General features: G+C 50.4%; 2 protein-coding genes across 7 annotated transcripts in view; both read left to right on the forward strand.

Annotated features, from left to right (window-relative positions):
- Positions 1 to 1,061: 1,061 nt before the first annotated feature.
- On the forward strand, positions 1,062 to 7,669 carry RAD51D (RAD51 paralog D). Of its 2 annotated transcripts, XM_082776142.1 has the most exons (11): positions 1,062 to 1,168; positions 1,330 to 1,444; positions 1,593 to 1,654; positions 1,797 to 1,915; positions 2,628 to 2,709; positions 3,145 to 3,279; positions 3,713 to 3,808; positions 3,924 to 4,014; positions 4,911 to 4,981; positions 5,883 to 6,050; positions 6,709 to 7,669. In XM_082776142.1, the coding sequence occupies exons 2-11, from the start codon at positions 1,363 to 1,365 to the stop codon at positions 6,790 to 6,792; spliced, it is 990 nt and encodes a 329-aa protein (XP_082632268.1). In that variant the 5' UTR covers positions 1,062 to 1,168; positions 1,330 to 1,362; the 3' UTR covers positions 6,793 to 7,669. The 2 variants fall into 2 exon arrangements, with proteins under 2 accessions (XP_082632268.1, XP_082632267.1); XM_082776141.1 differs by lacking the exons at positions 1,062 to 1,168; positions 2,628 to 2,709 and having other exon boundaries at positions 1,175 to 1,444.
- A 595-nt stretch (positions 7,670 to 8,264) lies between these two features.
- The window catches only part of RFFL (ring finger and FYVE like domain containing E3 ubiquitin protein ligase), a 30,837-nt gene continuing 16,201 nt past the window's right edge, over positions 8,265 to 22,900 (forward strand). Inside the window, exon 1 of one of the 5 annotated variants that reach the window (XM_082776123.1) lies at positions 8,265 to 8,351. The gene's annotated coding sequence lies outside the window, so the exon portion shown is untranslated. Of the gene's footprint in view, positions 8,352 to 8,869; positions 8,894 to 8,929; positions 8,946 to 9,291; positions 9,667 to 11,079; positions 11,161 to 22,900 lie in introns of those variants that run through there. The other 4 variants (XM_082776124.1, XM_082776125.1, XM_082776121.1 and 1 more) reach the window with 4 other exon arrangements.

Here is a 22,900-nt window from a genome sequence, read left to right on the forward strand (position 1 = left end):
GAGGCAGCTCAGCAGGGTGTAAGAGGTTTGCTCTGCCTCAGGCGGACCTGGTGTGGTGGCTTTTCCAGGCCGTGCTTGGGCAAATGGGTCAGAAACGCCTTCCCACGTTGCTTTTGATACAAGAAAGGTCAGCTCAGCCCTGCCAGCTCCCCTCCTGCCTGGCCCGAGCCCCCCACACCAGCAGCTCCGCTTCCAGGAGCAGCAGCAGCACTGGGAGAGCCCCCAGTAACCCCAGTTCAGCACCAAAAGGGCAGCTGTGGCCTCACACATCTCAGTGGGTGCTGGGGGCCCTCTTGAGGCTCCGGGTGAGAAAGCCAAGGGAAGCTTTTCCTGGGGAGATGAAATCCCAGGGGAACAGGGAGGGAGGCAGCCCCCAGTCCCCTGCAGCAAGTCCCTGTGGGGACAGCAAGAAGCCCCCCCCCATGCACCTTCATCTTCCACCCCACAAACCTGCCTGAAAGAGCTTCAGAAGTCACAACAGGTCTTCTTCTTATTATTATTTTTCTTTTTTTTTTTTTTTTTTTCCTCTCATCAGCTGCTCTGGGGGGGGGGGGTGCCCCAGCAGCTCTTCAGGGAGACCGTGCCCCCCCCCCAGCTGCAGGGCACCCCAATGGCACCTGGGGGCAGCCCTGGACGCAGCACCCTCCTTTGATAAAAGGGACAAAAACCCTGCTTGGGGGCACGGGGAGCTCTGTAAGGCTTCACTACCCCCCCCCCCCCAACCCCTCATTTCCCGAGTGTTTTGGCTAATTTCTATTTTCCCACTTTAAAATTTATCAATTTACCTGCACCCCCAACCGCTAACACAGCCACCACCCCCATCACCCCCATCACCCCCACCAGCTGCCCCCAGAGCACCCCTAGGTGCCAGCAGCCAGGGGGGAGAGGGGAGAAGGCTCCAGGGACCCCCCCCCCCCACGCGAGACCCCTCGCCCACGGCTGCCGCTAGGGGGGGGTGCGGGGCCGGGCCCGGCCCTTCCGCAGGAACAGGAAGGGACCGTGGGGAGCTGGGGGGTCCGTGGGGAGCTGGGGGGCCGTGGGGTGCCGGGGGGGGGGTCGGTGTGGGGCTGGGGCACAGCCCTTGGGGTCCCTGGAGGTCCCCTCCCGGAGGGAGGCAGGAGCAGGGCTCGGCGTGCGCCGCGTGGGTGAGGCTGCCAGCCTCAGCCTGGTAGGGTTTGGGGGCTGCCTGGTGGTAAATTAGGGGATAAATGGAGACCCCCATCGCCCACAGCATGGGACGGGGTCTCGGTGGTGTCTTGCCACGCCGTGGGGAGGCTGCGGGGTCCCACGGGAGGCTGGTGCCCGACCCACGCTCCGTGTGCTCCACAGGGCTCCGCTCCCTGTCCTGGGGGGGTCAGGGACATGGTGGTCCTGCGAGCCGGCCTCTGCCCCGGCCTCACCGAGGAGATGATCCAGGTCCTCCGGGCAAACGGCGTCAGGACGGGTAAAATGGGGGGCATCGGGGTGGGGAACGTCAGCCCCGGTGCCTCCCGGGGGGGCACCGTGCTCTGTCCCCACACAGGGGCTGCCTGCCGTGGTTTTGGGCTGCCTGGGCTTGGCCCCCAGCTCCTCGTCCCTCCTGCTGTTTGCAGTGGTGGACTTTGTGTCGTCAGACCTGGAGGATGTGTCCCAGAAGTGCTCCCTGTCCTACAAGGTAACGGGGTGCCCCCACGTCCCGGCTCAGAGCTCAGCTCCCAGCTTGGGTGGGCTTTCTTTTTTGGGGGGTGAGCCCACAGCGAGCATCAGTGTCCCCGAATTTCCCCGGTCCCTTCTAGTGGTGTCTCTCCCCCCTCCAGGCGCTGGTTGCGGTGAGACGAGTGCTGCTGGCCCAGTTCTCGGCCTTCCCTGCCAACGGGGCAGATCTCTACGAGGAGCTCAAGAGCTCCACGGCCATCCTGCCCACCGGGAGCCCCAGGTGAGGACAGCACCGGGGGAAAGGCCGTGGCCACCCTGCTTGTGGGGTGGTGGTGGTGCCCTGAGCAGGCTCAGTGGTGTCTGAACCATCCCGAGCAGCTGCCACCTGGCTCAGGCTTTGAGAGGAGAGATTTGGTTTTTGATCCTGTGGCTGCAAAGTCAGCTGGTTTCTGTCCCTGGAGGGAATGATGCTGATGTTGTCCTTGCAAGAGCCCGCACGTGTATGGGGAAATGTTTGCACATCTCACTTTTAGGCTGGGTAACACACTGCCTTCAGCCTTTCAAGCCTTTGCCTTGAGGGCTCCAGGGAAGAGGGCTGTGGATCTGGGAGGGCTTTGGAGTCGTGAAGCCCAAGATTGGGCATGGGAATGAGTTGCTCTCTATTCCCTGTGCTTATTTCTCTCCTTCCCCAGTCTCCTTGCTGGGCTGTAGCAGGGAGGATGCAGAGAAAGCCCTGGGTGTTCAGACACGGCTCTCAGCCCTGCAGCTCCCTTCCAGCCCAGGACAGTCCCCTTGCCCCCCCCTCACTGCAGATCTGCTGCAGCCTTTTGTGGAGAGAGACGGGGGTAGGAGGGAAGGAGCAGAGCCCGAAGTGTGCGTCTGCGTTTGGGAAGGGGGCTGTAGGGACGGGTGTCTGGGTGCTGCTGCTTCCCACATCCCAGCCTTTGTGGCCGGGGGCGCGTTGGTGGTCCCACCTTGTGTTGCACCCACAGCCTGGACCAGCTGCTGGACTCGGGGCTGTACACGGGGGAGGTGACGGAGCTGATGGGTGCGCCGGGCAGCGGGAAGACGCAGGTGAGTGGGATGGAGGAGAGAAAAGTGGCAGTGGGGGGGACATGGTGCCTTCAGGCATGCAAAACATGGCCTGCCCCAAACCGAGAGCCTTTGGACTTCTCAAAGAGGGGAGACTTCCTTCACAGCTTGGCAGTCTCGGTGGCTCTCAGGCCGAGGCCATCAGAGGGATTTTGTCACTGGCAATCGTTGCTCTTGTCATTTTTCCTTGGGTGTGAGGAAAAATGAAGTGCTGGGTGAAACAGGCATTGCTCAGGCACTGGTTGCATCTCCAGTGGTCTCCAGCCTTTCCCAGAGCACAAGGCATCCCCAGTAGGAGGTTGGGACCAGGTTTCTGGCCATCCCTGGTGGCTCTGGGGCTGCCACCAAGGTCAGGGGACCCTGAGGGCTCCCCTTGTCCTTTGGGGGTTTGCTGCTGCCACATCCCTGCCTCTCCAGGTGTGCCTCAGCATCGCGGCCAGCGTGTCCCTCGGCCTCAAGCAGCACGTCCTGTTCCTGGACTCCACGGGGGGGTTCACTGCCTCCCGCCTCTACCAGATGCTTCAGGCCCAGGCAGAGGATGAGGAAGAGCAGGCAAGTTCTGTGGAGCCCGTCCCGCTGCTCCTCCACCACTTGTGCTAAAACTGCCTTGGCTTTCGCCTGCCGACAGCCCCAGAGGTGGCTCAGCTGTCGTCTGTATCCCCATGGGCTCTTCTGGGTTCAAACTCTTCCTCCTGGGGCCACTTTGTTTTTTCTTGGGGAGAAGGGGAGAGCTCGCTGCAGTCACTCATGCTCTTGCTCCTTGAGGTTGCTCTGCTTTGCTTCTTCCATCAGCACAAGGAGGACAACGTTTATGGGTGGGATAAATGGGGAAGAAATTAGTGTCTGTGTCTCTGTGGCGTGGTATAAAAGCATCTGGGAGCAACCAGGGTGGGAGGGACACAGCCCTGTTGTGCCGGGGAGCCCCTGGTGCCTGCAGGCAGCTGTGCAGGTCCTGGGGGCTGTTGGTGACACTGCCTTGCCACAGCTGGAGGCTCTGCAGCGGATCCAGGTGGCCCGTGTGTTCGACGTCTATGAAATGCTGAGCGCCCTGCAGGAGGTGCGGGACCGCCTCTCCCAGCAGGTAGGAGCCTGGCTCCAGGTCCCTCTCCTCACCCCGTCCTGGAGACATCCTCCCTGTAACTTTGGGACTTTGAAAAATACTGCTCGGCACTGCACGGGGTGCGTTCGTCCTGCAGGCGGTGAGCTGCACAGGACCTTTGAAGACGGTGCTGATCGACTCGGTCTCGGCCGTGATCCACCCGCTGCTGGGCGGCAGGCAGTCAGAGGGTGAGACACGTCGCTGGGGCACGAGGCTGATGGCAAAACACTGTGGGTGCAAGGCTCTTCCAGAGGAGCCTCGTCCTCCTGTGCGTGCTGTGCCTGGGGCTGGGGCAGGACTGATGGGAGCGTGGCTGCTCCTGGCTTGTCCTTTGCGCCTGGATAAAAGGGGGGGCTGTTTATAGTATTATTTGTAGCATTATTTGCAAAACTTCAAGCTAGCTGTGGCCATGCAGGCTTATGCCGGGGGTCTGAAACTTTGCTGGGAGACAAGGGATGCACCAAGCTGTTTGCTTAACGAGTAAAACCTCTGCTTGTGGTGTCGTATTGTAGTAGCTAGCATAGTTTGTAAAGCTCCCCATAGGCTCTTTTTGCCATGGAGGCTCAAAGATCAGGAGTTGAGGGGCTTTCTGCTGGCTGAGATGCTGAGAAGACCCTCAGACACCTTCCAGAGCATCTCACACCTGGATAGCAGTCAGTGCTATAGCAGCAGTTCCCCTTGCAGCCATGGAAAATGAAGCTGTGAGCTGGTAAGAGGGGTCCTGTGCCTCCTAAATCAACCTGGCTGAGTTTTTCTGGAGCTCTTGGTGCTTTCATAGGGGTTTTTGGCCTTAGGGCTTCCAAGGTGGAAGACAAAAGAGTGGGACGGCTCAGGGTTTGGCCTGTCCATGCCAAATCCATTTGCCTGGGCTCCCAGCAGAGGTCCCTGGGTCGTGCTGGTGTACAGCAGGGATCTGTGGGTGCAAAGGGTACAGCGGGGTGCTGGAAATGGGGTGAAGGTGCCCATCAGCACTGTAGCCAGGGCTCCCACAGGTCTAGGTGTCACCTGCCTTCAAGGTGCACCTTTGGGGCTGTTCCTTGTTTCAGTTGGAACCCCAGCAGCCCCATGCCTTGTCCTCCTCCAGGCTTGGCCGTCATGATGCAGCTGGCCAGGGAGCTGAAGATGCTGGCCAAGGAGTTCAGCCTTGCGGTGGTGGTGAGTGTTGCTGCGCCTTGACCTTCATGTGCCACGGCAAGGAGCCCAGGAGAGATTTTGGAGCACTTGTGAGGGGTGACCCCATTCCCAGCCGAGCAGGAGGCTGTCACTCAGTGCTCGGAGTGCTCTGCTCCCCCATGTAGCAGCCTGCAGATATCTTGTTCCAGCAAGTGTGGAGCAAGGACAGGGCTGGTTTGCTGCCTGCTTTTCTTGCTGTCCTCAGCCAGCAAGTCATTCACTTGATTGAGCAAGGTAGTGTTAAGTACAGGCAGACCGAAAGGCTGTTTGTATTTATTTTTGATTACGCACCATTGATTTAAGAGGCTGGCTAGCTTCTTAAGTAACCTCGTGCTTAGTTTCCATGGAGGAATTGCAGGGCACTGCATTGCACAGAGCTGGGGGCTGGGAAGGGCCTTGCTGTGTTCTTCCCCCAGCTCTTGGCCAAGCAATTGTGTTTGCTTTGATGCTCCCAGGCAGGTTGCAGTGACCACAAATAATGGGTTTGGTTTGGAAAAGCCACAACAGAAAGTGGTGGTGTGCTGAACCTGGCATGGGAAAGCATTGAGATAGTCCTGCCCTTTGCTCTGATTAGCAACCAAGGAGGACAAAATGTCTTCAGGGACACTTGGAAGTTCCAAACTAGACTTCTGGGTGGCTTCAGCACCTGGAGCTGCTGCAGCTTGCAGATAGGAGTGAACTCGTGTCTGAGTACGTATCTGGTGCAGTTGCACGAGCTGTTTTTCAAGGGGATGGCACGGTCATGCTAAGGAGGAGAGCACAGGAAGGAGAAGAAAGAAACTTCACACAAGTAGCAGCTTGGCCATCATCTCCTGGCGATCTCTGGTGTTCCACTGAGTGGCACCACTTTTCCTTGGGCATGATGAGTGTGTCTGTGCGGCAGGTGACTAACCAGGTGACAAGGGACAGCAGCACCGGCCTGTTGAAGCCAGCCCTCGGCCGCTCCTGGAGCTTCGTGCCCAGCACCCGGGTGCTGCTGGAGAGCAAAGGAGCCCCCTGGGAGGAGGCCACCACGCGGCGCAGCGCTTCCTTGGCAAAGTCACCACGGCAGGTAAGGCTCCTGCCCGGCCAGCACCTCTGCGATGGAGAAGTGACTCGGACCTGGCCTCAGAGCAGAGGGAGGCTCCTTATGGGGTAGGGCAGGATCATGCCCCACGAGGGGACCCAGTGCAATGGGAGAGGAACAGATGCAGCCAGGCTGCGTGCTACAGAAGAAAAGAGCACCTGCTCCCCGCAGCCTGAGCTCGTATTTATAGGCAAGTTAAATGAAAGGCACTGCTTGCAATCTAGGTCACCTTGTTCCTCGTGCTCATCTCGCTCTTGAGATGCTGCGGAACCAGCTCGGACACCTGCAGAGGTGACCCTGGCCTGATCCTGCCTACACATGGGGCAGCGCTGCCTCAGCCCCCTGGCTCTGAGCCCTCTCTGCCTCCTGATCCAAACGGCTTTGGATGCGGTGGTGTGCTGGGCAGCGACACACATCCAGGATGTGCTGAACGAGAGTAATAACAGTACATCTGGGGACATCTTTCTTTACTAAATTGCATCCTCTATTTGTGTTCAGCAGACCCAGTTAAAATGAGGGCAGAAAAGTCCTCAAGGGGATGGATCTGGGGATTTTGGCTCTGGGGTAGGTGACGGAGTGATGTGCAGGCTTGTCCTTTGTCCCAGCACGGCGAGGTTAAGCTCCTCTCTGTTTCTCCTTGCAGCCAACAGGGATGCAGGTGGAGCTGGATATTGGAAACAGTGACGTGCAGGAGCCGAGCCCAGCGACACCCACAGAGGGGCTCTGATGTGGGCGGAAAAGCAAATGTCATGGTCCAGGAGAGCTACAAAAAAAACATACAAATGTTGAATGTTTTACATTCAGCCCATCTGAGTCCTGCAGCCCCAGGAAGGACCAACACCAAGCAGCTCCTGTTCTTCTGCACCTGGGAGAAAATGTGCGTGGGGTTCTCTGGAGACCTTGCTCAGCACATACAGGCTGCAGTGGCTGGGCCCTGTGGGCAGCACGGCAAACAGGTCACCTCCTCTGCAGGTTTTGTCTGCAGCCAGCAGAGCTGCCCTGTCCTCAGCTGCTGGCTTGGGACCAGCTGGCATGTCCCTGTGCAGACCTGTGGCTTGTCACAGCGGCTTCATTGCTCCCATCACTTGCTGTCCTCTGGTCCTGGAGCTGTCCTCTTCCTCAGGCAGCCCATGGTGGCCTTGGTTGGGAAATTAAAAAAGGCATTGCATGCTGCTGTGGCATTCAAGAGCTGGAAATCAGTTAATGGTAACTTCTGTTAAACTTCAAATTTCTGATTAGTCCCTAGAAAGAGTGGGGTGGGAAGGGCTGTTGCTGAGCAGGGATCGATCGGGTGCTTGATCTGACCCCACAGCAACAGCAGATCCCTGAAGGGAACCATCAGTGTTTCTGGGGCATTGCTGTACTGCTCAGTTCCTGCTGTAGGCAACCTCTTGGGGCTTGTGCAGAGCTGGGGAGGAGATGAGAGGCCGGGATGGAGTGTGGCCTCTCCTCTTGACTCCAAATTTCTAGGTCCTCATCCTCTTTATGCTCAAGAGGGGTATAGGAAACCTTCAGTAAGTGAGCTGAGTTACAGCTTTGAGGCTGCTGATGCAGGTTGTGATGGCTGGGACTCGGCAGGGCATCCTGATTAAACTAATGGCAGTGAAAATAGATGTATTTTGAAGCCATTTACTTGCGTTTCTGGGATTCCCAGGCTTGGAAGACGAGTGGGGCTGGTTATGCAGCTGGGCTGGCAGGGGTGGGGAGCGGTGTGTTTTTCCTGTCTGTGGGAGGCTTGTGCTGGTCCTTACAAGCAGAAAACCCGTCCCGTTACATCCCTTGAAGCCTGGAACAAACATGCAAACATTTCAGCTGTAACCTCGGTGCTACAATTTTCTCTCTCTGCCCGAGGTCCCTCTTCTGCAGGGAGAGCAAACTGCTTGCAGGGGAGGAAAAGCCAAACAAACAAACATCTTCGGTTTCACCTAAACCCAGAGGGGTTTTCCCTCTGCCTCCTTCCCCGAACTCGCAGGAGGTGGTGGAGGCGAAGGGCTCGCCTCACACCCTGCGTCAGCCTCGGCCTGGAGCCAGGCGCGCGCCCGGTCGGCGTCTTCGGGGGCCACAGCTCCGGTTCCTGGGAAGTGACAGCAGAAACTCGGTCACGGTCATGGGACGGTGATTCAAAGGGGATGGTGATCCGGAGGGGACGGGGGAAGGCGGCAAAGCGTCTGGGCTGCGCTCCTCTGGAGGTTTTGGGCACAGCTGTGACCCCGGGAGGATTTTCTCCCCTTGGCACTCGGCTGGAGGCAGCTGCAGGAGCGCCGTGCCCGCCTGGGGAAGGACGGGGTAGGTTGGGGGGGTGGTGGGGTGCGGGCTGTGTGTGTGAGGGGACGGTGAGGCCCTGAATTTCTGGCTGTGAGCGTTGGTTATCACCCGGTTGGGGACCCTGATAGCGGGCGGGTGGAGGTTACAGCGATCAGGTACCAACCCTGGAAAACCTTGTGCTGATTTGCCTTAAATTTCCACAGCAAAGTAGAAAATCATTGAACCCGTAAGGAGTTAGACCGCTCGGGCAGCGGGGTTCAAAGCAAGCCACAACCTATCCAAACCCACCCTTAAAAAAAAAAAAAAAAAAAAAAAAGATAACAAAAACCGCCAGGTGCCGGGCCGGGGTCTCGAACCGGGGTCCTTGCAGACGGCGCTGCCCCCCCCTCAGCCTCCTGAGGGCGCCAGCGGAGCCTCGGGGCCGGCCGCGTTATGGCGGCCGCGGCGGAGGGGGGGTGTGGGGGGCAGTTGCCATAGCGCCGCCGCCGCCGCCTCAAGGAGCGCAGGGCCCGGGGCGGAGCCGCGGCCTGGCCCGGCCCAGAGCTCGCGGCGGGACGGGGCAGGTGAGGAGGCGGCTGAGGGCCGGAGGGAAGCCGGGGGGTGCTGCCCTGACGGGTGAGGGGGGTCCGGGGGGAGCTGCTGAGGGTCGGGGGCTGAGGGGGAGGCTGCGGGGGAGGAGGCGTCTGGCGGCGCCGCGCTGCTGTGTCCGACCCCAGAGGGGGCTGTGAGGGTTTCATATGGGAGCTGAGCGGCTGTGGGGGGGGTAAGCGCCGAGCTTTCCTGCAGCGATTTGTGGAAAAATGTGGTCCCCTCCGCGTGTGGTGGCGGTGGGGGAGCTGGCTGGGCGCGGTGGAAGCGCACCTGGGGGGATGGCTCCGTGAGGGGGACGCGTTGTCCTCCTGAGGGGAGCCCTGCCTCGCCTGGGTGCCAGCAGCAGGGCGAGAGCTGTGCGAGGCGCCTCAGAAGGAGCTCGGAAAATAAAAGCAGCCGCTCAGAACAGCCCGTTCCCGTAAGCCGGTCAAGGTGCTTCCTGCCCAGCGCGTTGACGTATCGCCCGCTCGGTTCCTTACCAGCAGCGTCCATCTGATTGTGGGTTAATAAACACAAGTCCTCGGCGGCCTAAGCCTTTACGGGTCAGGGGCTTGGCCAAACAGCTGGGGATGAAGGCGCTGGATGGGACAGCGGGGTGATGAACGAGCTGTTGTGCTGGAGTCTCGTGTTTTCAGACACGGCGAGGGCAGCCAGGCTTGCCTGGGTGCCGTAGGGACGAGTGTAACGTTAACGCGCCGGTAGGGATGTTCTGGCTCTGTGCTTCTTTGCTCGAGATACATCCGAGGTAATGTTTAACTTCCTGAGGCGTAAAAATGTTTTGTTTGGGTGTTTTGTTTGAGCTCTTTATGTCGCCTTCTCCTCTCTGACACAACGCGTCTTCCATGGGAGGCCTCGGACCCCGCTTCTGGGGAGCTGTCTGGGAGCAGAGGAGGGACCGAGGGCAGGTTTCTCTGCTTGCTGACCCCACGGTGGTACCGGTGGAGAGCTTGCTGGATTTGCAAAATGCTTTTTTAGTTCTCTGTTTCAATTGGATGGGAAATGACAGGTGCAGTGCAAGTTGGCATTCTTAATAACATAGCAGGCGGTATTTTTAAAAAAATTGAAGGTTATATTTCAAGATAAGTAATGATTAAGGCATATATGCGGTGGCATGGAACAAAACCAAATTCAGTATTTACATCTTGTCATCATTTCCACTGCTACCTTGTTTATCCAGACCTGAGAGGAAGAATGCCAAGCTGTTAGCTTAAAATATACTTTTTTTTGTGATTTCTAGATCTTCGCGTTTACCTACCACTGCTCCATCAAATACTGTTGTCTCTTTAATGTTTTCTGTATTCATAGTGGTGGGGAGGAATAACTTGTACTCAATCTTAGGAACCTTTGCTTCTGTAAACATAATTACTGTCAGAAGAACAATTGGGTCTAATGAAACAAAACGATTGACTTAGGCTATTGTTGTGTTTTCTATTATGGGTAATTCTCTTTGCTTGTGTGAATCCTGTTGCAGAGAGTTACCCAGCTGTAGTGCTCTGTGGTTTCCTTGTCCCCTCAGCTGGTAGCAATTGGACTTTAATTAAAAGCTGATTGCCATGACATTGGTGTTCATGGATAACTGCTTAATTGCTCAAGTTTTCAGTTGACTTGAAATAGCTTTAAAGTCATAATTTAAATACTGTATTTAAGCGCAGGGTAGTAAAAATAGGCTGTGAGGTTTAGGCTTTCTCATTGGGAGGTACATGGAACTGGGCTTTTAGGATTTAAAATAAGAGAGAATGCAATATTCTGCAGTCAGCATACAAAGCAATGAAATAGATAAACTGTTTTTTTTGAGGTTGGTGGTCACTAGCTGAATTTGTACTTATAACCAGAATCTGTCTTCGTTTCTCCAGGCCTTCATTTTTGGATTTATTGTGGTTGATTTCAGTATGACTTTTTTTTTTTTTTTTTAAATGGTATATAAATGTGTAGTTCTCACTTGTGCATGTTCGTGCCACGGTCTGTTTATAAGAAATTACAGAGACTGTAAACTCTTCAGTCAGGCTGGAGTGTGATTCGTGTTGAATCTACAGTGCTATATATAGAAGGGTTATTAAAACTTGCGCTTTAGACTTTGAACCAGCTTTTGCGTGGTGGAAGGGCATAAGCAGATTTTCACACAGTTGTCTGCTGCGTCTTGTTGTGCCTGCTTGCTGCCCGCTGGCTCACCTGGAGCTGTGCTGCGGGCAGCCTGTCCGTCTGATCCAGCACCCAGCTTCATGTCCTCGCCTCCAGCCGGGTAAAATGCTGCCCTCGTCCAGCGCGTGTTGGCTTCCCTGTAACATGTGGAGGAAAAAAATATGTTTAGACCAGTTTAGGTTAGCTTTCAGTCTCTTAGAGCTCATTTTCAAATGCATATAGAGTATCTCAGTGGCTGTTTTCCAAAGCCTTTGACCAGTCCTGAGGAATACAGAGCCTGATCCAAAGATGAGAAGTTAGGAAGACCTGTGCCTTTGAACCAGCTGCTTAGTGCTTAGGAGTGAAAGGGAAGGGAGGGACGAATAAAATAGTTTGCTGGAAGAAGGCTTGTGAGATGCAAATAGCTGTGTGTGTGCCACCCTTGTTTGGGTGCAGCTGGTATGAACTGCTCCTGACCCGGGGCAGAGGATCTGTGCTGGTGGGTGGTAGTGAGCATGAGGGAACTTGGCACTTCTCTGTGGTCAGAGCTCTGGCTACAAGCACGGCCTGACTTTAAATTTCTGCATATTGCTAACAGCCTGGTGGGGACTGTGTGCTTGATCTAACACCACAGGGAAGCGTTACAGCTGATGCTGCAGTAAGGTCTGTGCTGTGGGATGACTTTGATGCTCGCCTCCTTGCATATCGTGCTCTCCGCTTTGCCATGTTTGTCTGGTGCAAATGTTTATCCAGCAAATGTTTTACCCCTCCTCTGATCACCTGTTTCCATTGCAAAACCCCAGCCCATCCCCTGCTCCCCGATATTCCTTCCAGTCATTAGCCTTGATAGCGCCTATCAGTATCTCCGGTATCGTGCTTGTTTTCCTTCGCTTCCCGGGGACGGTCATTGCAAGAAGCCAGAAATGAGTACTTTGAACCTGCACCAGCTGGCGTTCAGGGAGCACAGAACGCTGCAGGATGAATAAATGAAGTCTCCGTTTCACAGGTGGGGAGAGCCAGAGTGGGAGAATCGCAGCACCACCGAGTCGATGTCAGAAGCAGAACTTGTCTGCACGCCAGGTTTTCTAACCAGATGGTACATGCCTCTGAAGTCGGTTATTCAGTCTTCAGAGAACATTGCAAGGTTGAAAAATTACATTTTTCTTTAAGAAATGGAGTATGACTTTCAGATCAGTAATTCATATTTTTTTTATTAGCTTTTCCCCTCTTTCTCAGCCAGTTTCCTCAGAGCTGAGAGCTTATTCTCACTTCTGAAAACCCTTCTTGGATTCTTTAATTTATGTTCCCGTGAGGTGCTTTCTTTAAAAAGAATTGTTCCTTTCAGAGACACTGTTTATTCTTCTCAGGATCTGTAAAATCTATGGGTTTTTCACTTTAATTGCCCTGGAGGTTTTCACTTCTGTCTAAAATTTTAGTTAGGCTTCTTTCTCTAACAGACCTGCCCTCTGGCTGCTCTGCCAAATAATGCCAGAATACGAAATCTCACGTTGTATTTCCATGTAGAAAGAAATATTAGTATTGGCATTTTTTTCTTGACACCTTCTTTTATATTCAGAGGGTTGTGGGATATGCTTAAAAGAATGTTTGTAAGCACTTTGTTTTGAATCTTTAGCCTCTAGACTGATGTTAAGTGAGATTTTTAAACAGGTGAATTTAAAATGCTCTCTTTGGGGAGTGGCTCGTGCAGTAACCTCTACTGCAGAAGCCAGCTTCCTTGGGCGTTATATATTCTATATATACCCCTGGATAATTTGACATTGCAGTGTCACAAAGGTCGTTGCTGAATCAATGCCACTTACTGTGTCCATGAGTTTATATTGGTTTGGCTTGGTCCCCAGATGACTCACAAACCGTAATTTGCATCCTGGGGAAGTCCGGCCTAAAACTGGTGTGTCACCACTGCCCGCTGATGTCAGAGCACCTTGCTCAGAAGGCAGTCACTGGTGACTTGCACATTTCGCTCACCCTGCTGCTCTGGGGAGCTGGCAGAGCCCCTCAGACGAGCAACTTCTGGAAATTTGTGCAGGACGATGTGTGGGGTTGTGGCAGGCATTGATGGTTTTGTTCCAGGACTGTGTTGAGGCTGCTGAGGACTGCTGCGGTGACACGGACGTGCTGAGCAGCAGTGCTGTTAGGATGGGCAGGCTGGTGCTCAATGCAATAACCACGGTGGGGATGGAGCCACGCTGGGCAGTGCTGCTGTGTCGTGGTGAATCCCTTCTCTATAGGATTGCCTTACAGTTTGTGCTATACTTCTCTTAAATTGGGGCTTTTATTCATCTGATGGAGTAGTTTTCTTTCTAGGTCCTTGTATATGACCACTCAGTGGACATGCAAGCCTTTAGTATCCAGAACAGGTTTTTAAGATGGCGAACTAACCATTAAAAAAAGAGAAATGGTTCCTCTGTTTAGAAAAAATAATTTTTCCTTTTGAATCCTCAAACTTCTTCCTACATATGCCTAGTGCTCTGAGCTAGCAGCAGAGACGGATGAGATGTCAGGCTTGATAGATGGTTGGAGCTGTTTTTTGGTGGTTAAACAATAATGAAACTGTTATATGGTTGCAGGGAAACACTGCTCTCTGTGTGCGGACTTCGTCCCGGAGAAAGTTTCAATTGTTCCCAGGAAGGGCTATTTCTAAAATGCAGCTTCTGTGGCTGGTCACACAGCTGTCTAAATTACTGGCTGTCTTGAGGCCATTGCACAAGCATTACAAAATAGTTTGGAAACAGTTTATTTTTCAGATTCCAAATCAAGTGTAGATCTCTAAGTCCCTTTTGAGTGTATAATCAAAAAAAGTTGAAATTGAAGCCGGTGTTTACAGAGGCTGATTTATGCTCCGGGAGCTCCGAGTGCAGGTTTCTTCCCAGCAGAGGCTGATACGTGCGTAATTCATGCCTTCTGTCTCTCAGCTTGAAAATCTTATCAGTGGTCGCATGCAATCATGCCTTTCCATGTGGGGTTAGTCAAATCTAGCAGCTCGTCGTGCGTCTGCCTGTGCGCGGGGCTCCCAGGTAAGATGAGTAAGATCCTCTCTTCTTCAGAAAAGGAGCGAGGAGGAGTTGATGCAGGCATCTGATGAAAATAAACTCAGAAACCTCAGCCTTCTTGTTCTCTCTTTTCCTGTCGTCGTTTCTTCTGCTTGCTTCTCTGAGTCGAGGGGAGATCGCAGGCTGATTTCTGCAATGGAAATAGCTGAAGCAAGAATGTCGTTCCGAGGGAAGTAAGAAATTCCTGAAAAGAATTAAAATGTTGTTTAGCTTGCTGCTGGAGTCTCAGAAGCGAATTGCAGTGCCTACGAAATGTGCATAGGGAATGCAGTTGGAATTCAAAGCGCCAGTAAATGACTACTTGTGCAGAGCAAAGCAATGCATTTAAAAACAAAGTACTCGCAGTTGCTTTTATCTGCCAACGTCTGCCTTGAGAGACATCTGAAATCTGCACATGGGCTTATCTGATAGTCCTGAGTGGTGCTGATACCATCTCTGAACCCTTTCATCGGTGAAAACCTATTTAAGGATTTTCAGACTGTGTATATTCTTACAGATACTAAATTACATTTAATACATTATTTAATTAAATGTTATTAAGTAACCATTCTACAATCATACTTAAAATGAGTCCTGCCTCCTCAACAGTGTTTTACAAGTGGTGATCTGGTGAAAACCTAAGTAGCTTGGTAAGGTACTGTTATGGAAGCCTCAACTTACTTTTTACTTCTGGATATGACTCATAATAATGCAAGCTAATGCTTTTATTGCTCTTCAAGGATTAAGAGATGCAAGCTTGAAATTAAGTCTGGAGTGTGTGGTAATAGTTCCTAAAAATTCTCCTGTTAAAAGCAAAGGTGAAGGAAAGGATCTAAACTCTTCCTGTCTACTGCATACTTTGACTGATCTGCTGTAATCCCTAAATATGAAGGAAATAGCCTACAAGCATTTAGCAAACCTTCTGAACTTATAAATAAAAGGGGATTTTTACAACATCCACAAAATGTTTGAAGTCTAAAATCCGAGATGTTTTTCTAAACAGCAATTGAATAGTGTACTGCCTCCTGACACTTCTCTTTAAGTACCAATCATGTCATTTTTTGGCATAGCCAAATATGTTAGTGAAGCTCTTTTTAAAGTAAAAACGCTCCACTAAGCAAAACCAAACTTTTTGAACAATATTTTGTTCTGCACGTTACCGTAATTTTGGCTGTGAAATGGTATGGAGTTAAGCCTCAACTAAAAAGACCAGAAAACTAATTGGACTTGTGTTGTCTTTGGCACTTGCCTGAAACAAAGTCAGCCTTAAAATAACCTCCTGTTGTCTGCTTTTTCTTCTGCTGTGTTTTGGTATGACGTTACATCGTTAGGATGCTCTGTAAAAGTGCAAGACAGTCATAAATACATTTTCGCTCTAAGCATTTCTTCCCAGAAGCGCCTCGCTGAGCTGTGACAGCTCTCTGAAAGTGTTTACCTCCATTATGAATATAGCACTGCCTTGGAGGAGCAAGATATTAACTTGGTTCTGTTCCCTAAGGGGGTATCATTTGTGTATTATGTAGGGGAAACTGAGGCATGGAGAATTGATCTGATCAGATGCACAGGTTGTCCAGGGCAGAGCTAGAAACTGAAACCAAAAATCCTCATCCACAGTTGTGCCTTATTATTTACCCCATTACGAATCTGGAAGTAATTTCCCAACGGCATTTGTTGAACTTTAGGTCTCTTTTAAAAATAGGAGTAAGTGATGTGTGATTTTTGTGTATGTAATCAAAAATGGGGCAATCTCTGCTGGCCTGCTGAACTGAGAAAAGAAGAACTCAAAATGGAAGGAAGTTCACGGTGGTGTTGCAAGGCAGCTGGTGGAAAAGGCTGGGTTGTGGGGAGCTTCCTTGCTGCAGGAGTCCTGCTTGAGCTGGAACGCTGGGTAAGTTGTTGGGATCTGAGAACAGCAGTGGAGATGTTTGGAGGTGTTATTTTTTTTTCTTTTAGAAAAAAGAGTTCCTTGTTGTTAAAAAGCTGTGTGAAAGTACAAGAGGCATATATCTGTTCCCAGCTTCCGTGATAGCCAGTATGTTTTTTCTTAATGCCCCACCATCAGTATTTAGTCTATTACAAAAGTCTGGTCTGTTGTTTTACAAAGCAAACAAATCCAGAATGGAAAAAGGCACTCCTCCCAGTAACTGAGAAGCAAAATGAAAATGGGACCGTGCCTGTGTACTGCAAAGGTTGGGAAAAAAAAAGGCAGCAAATTAAAAAAACAAACAAACAAAAATCAGATTTATTGGTTTATAAAGCCCAACGGTTTCTGGAGCACTGACTCATAGTGTCTGAATGTCTTGGGCTTGCCAAAAGCTGTGCACTGAAATGTGAACCCAGGCTGCCTGGGCCATATATGGGAAATTTCCTCTTTGTGACGAAGGTGCGGAGTCCAGAGGATGCAGGTCCTTAAAGGCTGCTTGGAGCTTTCATTACCTAGCATCTTTGAAGTCTTTTGAAAATATTTTCTGCAGGTACGATCCAGCATTGGTTTCATGTTCAGCAATCCTGAGTTCCTGCTTGGATAAACATAAATGCCAGCACGTTGAGGTGAGCTGTGCCTTAGGATGGTGTGTTCTCCTGCTTCTGTTGGCAGTTTGCAGGGGTGCTTACAGTGCTTGGCACACAGTTTTACTGTTCTACTGGAATGTGTGCGTAGAGACGTGACAGTAACGGCAGGTGGGTGGCTTTCTGCTTTGTCATGGCTTTAGTTGCAAGAGAGAAGTGTTTACTTGTATGGAAATAAGCTGTACTGACAGTGTAGGTAAGCTCCTCTGTGAGCTCTTGCAGCATCTCCTTGGGATGTTACCCTTCACCGCACTATCCAAAAATCCTGGACAATATGGTTGCTTTTTTTTTTTTTAATGTTTCAGTTTGAGTAAAGCACAGTTCTCAGTCTGTAATGTTTTGGGGTTACTAATCCTTAGCGTTCTGCAGAAATTGAGGCTGAAGGAAGACAACATGAAGGAAGACAGGCACGGCAGTCAAACAAGAGCAGTGGTAAAGTAACTGACTTAGAATCTTTCAGCACTAGATACTGTAGGCGGTTGGAAATGGTCTTTTTTTCACAACATCTGTCCCACGAATGTTGCAAGTAGTTCCTGTTGCTCTACTGGCAGACACTGGATGGTAAGGCTTGCTCTTTCCTTCAGTTTTTAAGCTCTTATACAGACCTGCACGTAAGCAAATTTGAATTTCAAATGCTTCAGTGCTAATTGGAGATTTTTTGGCACAAAGCAATCGTTAGTATTTATGAAAGTACTTCAGGAGTGCAGCTTCAAAGCCTCTCTCAAACTTTCACCTGTACTAGCTTACCACAAGTGAGGGTGGGTATTTTCTGTTGCCTACAGATGTGGTGACTAAGCTGTAAATGAACTGACTTCTGGGTTCCAATATCCTTTGTTGTCTGAATAACAATACTGGTACTCAGGTTCGCAGGGCTCAGTATCCTGGACCCGCCTTTCTTTAACTGCTGACAAACCTAGAGGTACTCCAGAGCTCGAGGAGAACTGAGCTTTCATGCTATATCAGCTGTGATGTGCCTGCTGGTCTTTGTCCTCGTCTATTGCAGGACATAATTTGCAGTTGCATTTTTTTTTCTCGATTTCAGCACCTAGCCTGGATTTGAATTCAGGTTAATTTGGAATAAGCATAGCTAAGAAATGAGTTTGCAGTGTTGGTACTTGTTATGATGTGCCTAAATTACATGCATTCAGATCTTCTTCGGCCTCGCCAAGTAAGTGGTCTTTTTTTTCTGGCTACAGTTAAACGGGTTAGAGGTTGCCTACCAGTCTGCACAGATCTTTGTTGCAAGCTATTTTACTGCAGAATCATCCACCTGAATGTGTTTTCCCCCACATGTATGAATTCCTTGGGTTTTATGTTCATTTTCTACTACCAGTTTGTGAAAAAGAGGCAGTGGGAGAGAAGGCTTTGTGTGCGAGGAGTTTTGAGGCTATCTTCTGATTCTAAAAAAAGACTTAGAAGTGTGCTATTTAAATAATAAATCTCAAGCTTGCCATGAAAAGTAATTTAGGGGCTTTCCAACTGGCACTCTAGCTCATCATTAAACGCTCTTGACCCTTGGTGTCTGAAACAGTGACAGCACAGAGCCTACAGAGCATTAGTGCCAATTGCAATCCCAATTTCAGACACTTTTGATGCAATTCTGAGTGCTGAGACAGCACCACCTCCAACACAAGCTCAGCTGTTGCATGAATAGCACTGCAAGGCTTGAGATTGCACTTGTAACGACTTCTGTTTTGGGAACAGCCGCTCCAGAGTACTCCATCTCTCCAAAACCTTAGGCCTGATACACGAGGTGGGACAGGGAGTTTGTGTACACATCACTGCAATTTGTGGCGAGATGCATCTTATGGTCTGTGCTCCTATCCTGCTTCTAGGAGCCGGAGGAGCAGTGGCTGGATAATGCCTCCTTCTCTGCTCAGCTGCCACTGTACAGATGTGCTTAGTTCCAGCAATTAGCTGTTGATGAACACGTAACTTATTGAGCTGGAGAGAGAGCTTCCCATTTTCATCCAGCTCCCTGTGATCCCCCTGCTCAGACGAGCATCCTTAAAGCCCTTCAGCACAGATTAGCTTTTTCCTTCTTGAAAGCAGAGGTGACTTGAAACTGTTCCTCTGCAGTACTGGCTTAAATCGGGGAGCTGCTGTTGGTTGTTTGTAATATCTGAATGTTGGAGTCACTCAGCTCACAGCAGTGTTCTGCAGCAGAAACGCAGTTTGAGTGATTTTTATTACAGGAACTGTAGAATTTTCAAAGGAGGTAAGGGGTTTGTGGTGGTAGCAGCAGGAGGATTCCCTGAATTGATTACATTGTGTCTCTGGGGACCATTTCTGGCTTTCAGGTGGGCACACACCCAGCTAGCCTGCCCCAACTATTGCCACACGACTGCCACAGAGGTAGTCCAGGTGGGTTTGGGGATGGAACAACTTCCCTTGAATACAGCTGGCTAGGGAAGCCGTGCAGTTATTTAAGTCATCAGGTTTTCATCTAGCAATTCATTGCTATATATTGCAATTATTTTAGCAGCTACTCAACTGCTTGAAAAAAAGATAGCTGGCTGAAACTAAATCCAGGAAAAGACTTGTGATGATGTGAATGAAAAGAGAAAAAACTTCAGAATACGAGCCAGGATCAATCTTTTTCCCATAATGAAAAGTACAGATTGAAGTGGTACACAACGATCTCGGATTCCTGGGCTGTTGTGATTGCAGAGCTTTTGACAGAGAGCTTCTGTTTTTGCAGTCACTTTTATGTGTGATGGAGAGAGAGGTTCACACATGCAGGATGCTAGGCAGGTGTGGTAACAAAATGCAGTGCTTCAGAATTGAACTTCTCCAGAGTTTTTTCTTATTTTTCTGACTTTATTTAGTACAGCTGACTGAATTCTGGTTTGGTGATGAGTGTGTCCTGCTAGGGTGAAAGTATGCACCAGATTTCTTGTTGCTGTTTTTCAGGATAGCAAGGTAGTGGAAGGGAGATGGTCGATCTGAGGTTACAAAAAATTACTGGGGAAGAGGTATGGGACTAAGTAATTAAGGTAAACTGGGTAAGACAAATACTTGTCCAAAACTAGTCAGTAATGTGATTTCATTAATCGCTAGGGTTTTTTGTTGTTTTGTTTGTTAGCTTGCTGAAAGAACGTCACCGACTTTTTGCAAGGGAAAAAGCAAGCTGTTGCTGAATTTCCATTTTGGCAGATGTCTTGAAACCTAATTATGTGTAATAGCAAGAAGAACTTTTAATCTAAATATTTTTTCAAAATATGCAGTGCAACTTTAGGTCAAAATAAACAGTTTACATTGCAATAATACACCCCCCAGGTACCCAGTTCCCTTTAAAAGAAAACAGGATTTCCAAGGTTCTCTTGCTGGGAAAAACCATTTGACATCATTTATGCTTCTGAGAAGGAAGAAAACGGGTGAGTGCTGTTTGCAATTCAGGTGCAGAGCCTGGGAGTCAAGTGATGGTTTCCTTTTTGTGACTTTGGTATTGGCTTATTCTGCAATGCTGTATAAATAGCACAGCTTTCTAAAAGCATTTTTTCAGTTTCCAAATGAAAATGACGGGTCTCTGGTTTCAAAGAGCTGTTGAAGCGCAGATCCTGTGCGCTCATAACAGCACGGGGGGATTTGCTGATGGCCATAGGTGTGTGCGCTGATACACACACAGCATCAGCAAGCTTGGCACACAGTATGCTTGCAAAGTAACACTGAATGCTGATAAACACTGAGAGAGCTGTAAAATGTTCTTGGATTACCCGCTGTGTTTTTTAATGTATTTGAGGTCTCTGATTCTTAATCTTCCTCTCTTTAAGCACGTTTTCCAAAGGCTTACGTTGCAGAGGACTTAACTCCACTGTAAAACAGGTTATAGCAGTATAAAGGGATCTTTGTCTGCGTGATGGTTTCCTTTGTACAATATAACTAGGAAATTGCTTTGGTATTTTCACTTCTTGTGGAATCTGCAATGATTTAAGGCGATAGCGTTTCAGCAGAGCTGTGTGGGGTTGTGTCTGTGCAGCTCCAGCTTTTTCCTGTGCTGCTCTGCGCCCTGCCCCAACGGGCTGCGCTGTTTACTTTCTGCTCTGTGGTAAACGGATGTCACTTCCTTGATTAAAATGCTGGTGTGTGGCCAAATTCCCGTCCTTTGGGCTCGGGGAAGCAGTGCACCTCACAAACGCGCTGTCGGACGCGGCTGTGTGCTGCTCTCCGTCACCTGGCTGGGCACGTTGGGATGCTCCGTGCCTCTGCTGCCTACCTGGAGGCTTTGGAAGGCATCGTGGCTGCGTTAAGGAGGGCCTGAAGATGGTTTACTGGAGTCTACAAGCTGAGCTTCCAGCCCTGTGGTAATGCACCTGATGGGGAAGGTCTAGGCAGCTCTATCAGCCGGTGGTGGCCAGGGCATGCGAGTGTGCCAGGGCTGCTCAGGGGCAGCTGCTGGCCCTCACGGCAGGCGTGCTGCGCTCCCCGGTGCTCCAACGCCTCGCTGAGACACCACAGAAAATAACTGGGATGCTTGGTTCTGACTAAGCTCATCACGGATTGAGCCGAATGCCTCATCCTCCGTGTAGCTGGACAGTTTCTGAGACGGACATCAAAGTCGCCACTCAGACTGGTGAGCTGTCGTGTATTTGTCTTCATAAAGATTGTCGGTGTTGCATGCTTAAGTGCCTAGAGATGACACCTAGTCCCTCCAGAACATTTCAGTCTCTCTGCCCTCAAACCCTCCCGTTTCTAGCTGTGGTACAGCTCTGATGTGTGCTCGTGTATTTCTGCAAGATGTGCGTGTTGTCATCCTGGACCCGATGTGGACTCCTATCTTTGCTCCTAAATGCATTTTTCCTTTCCCTAGGTAAAAACCTAAGGTGCTTAAACCAGTTGTTACATACAATGAACTGGATTTCCTTGCTTCCTGCTAGCTGGTGCCCAATCTTCAATTTCTTCTTCGTGCTAGTTAAGACACCAGCTCTGCAAATGTACTGACAGCCTGCCTCCTTGCCTTGTGCCTCTTGCAAATATCCTGTTTGCTGAGTTTTCCCCCAGCCCCAACACGTGGCTTCTTCCATTTACCATAATTCAGGTCTGTGTGCCTGTGACACAGACTGATTAAAATAAAACTTAATGAATAAATGTCATTTGAGCAGATTATAGCCTTGTTATCAAGTAAACACTAATTTGTGATGAGGGAAGCAGTGATTTCAGCTTTTAAGTGGCAGGTTATTAGTGGAACTAATTTTAGCAAGGCATTCCTTATCAGTGGAGGTTTACTTTTATTAAAAAATGAGGAATTACAGCAATGAACAACCATACAGTGCTATTAATTGGGCAAAAAAATATGGTTAATTCATTAAACACTTAAGTCATTGCAAAACAGCATTCATGAAAGTGGCATCTGGTGAATTTTGCAGGGATTACTGCATGGAATAGTAACATAAAAATAAAAATTCTAAAAGTGCTGTGGCAGGACATGAGTATTTTGAAGTCACACTGCTTTGTTCTGGCTTCCTGAGCAGTCTTCAGTGATCTTTAAGGCCCTGGAAATAGTGGGTAGTAGTGTTTTTTTTGTTTGTTTGTTTGTTTTTTGAATAAAATTAATCCCAGTTGTCTTCTGTCCCACTGGAAGCGATGCCTTACCAGTGAGTGTGGCGTTGCTGTGGATGCTGCGCAGTGGAGAGCAGGTCAGATGTGTGTTTTTGTCCAGTGCCTGTACTTGAAGCACAGACCTCAGTGGATTGTGCGGCTCGGCAGTTGGCTGCTACGTGGCAAAGAGTGAGGGGAAGGGGGAAAAAGGAGGCTGAGACCCTGCGGTGATCTCATGGAAACCTCTGAGAGGTGGGAGAAGGCAGTTCAGGAGCACGGGGCGCTGCTGGCAGGGAGTAAGAAAGTCAAGGAGGGTGGCCTCTGAGTGATGCACGAGATGGACCGGGGAGCTTGGAGCTGATAGAAGAGAAGCTCGGTGTGCCGAGCTGAGCCACTAAAGCAGGAGGTGTGAGGGCAGCTGATGGAGCTAACGAGCAAGTGTGATTGTTGGAAAGCATGACCTGGCAAGGCTGCTGTTTTATTGTGCATCTCCCTCCCTTTTTGGCATCCTTCTGTATCTGCAGTAGCCTCAAGGGTCGTTGGCCTTGGTGCTCCAGCGGCTGAAGGACTCCGGGGAGGAGGAGGAGGAGGACTTGGTGCTGCGGCCTCTGCTCATGTGGGAGCAAAATCTGCTGCTCGTGGGAGCGCAGTTCCTTTTGATCTCTTAACTCAAGTGTCTTGTTTGTGCTATTGTATTTCAGCTCC

The sequence above is a fragment of the Aythya marila genome (genome assembly GCF_965140915.1).
Source record: "Aythya marila genome assembly, chromosome: 20".
NCBI lineage: Eukaryota > Metazoa > Chordata > Aves > Anseriformes > Anatidae > Aythya > Aythya marila.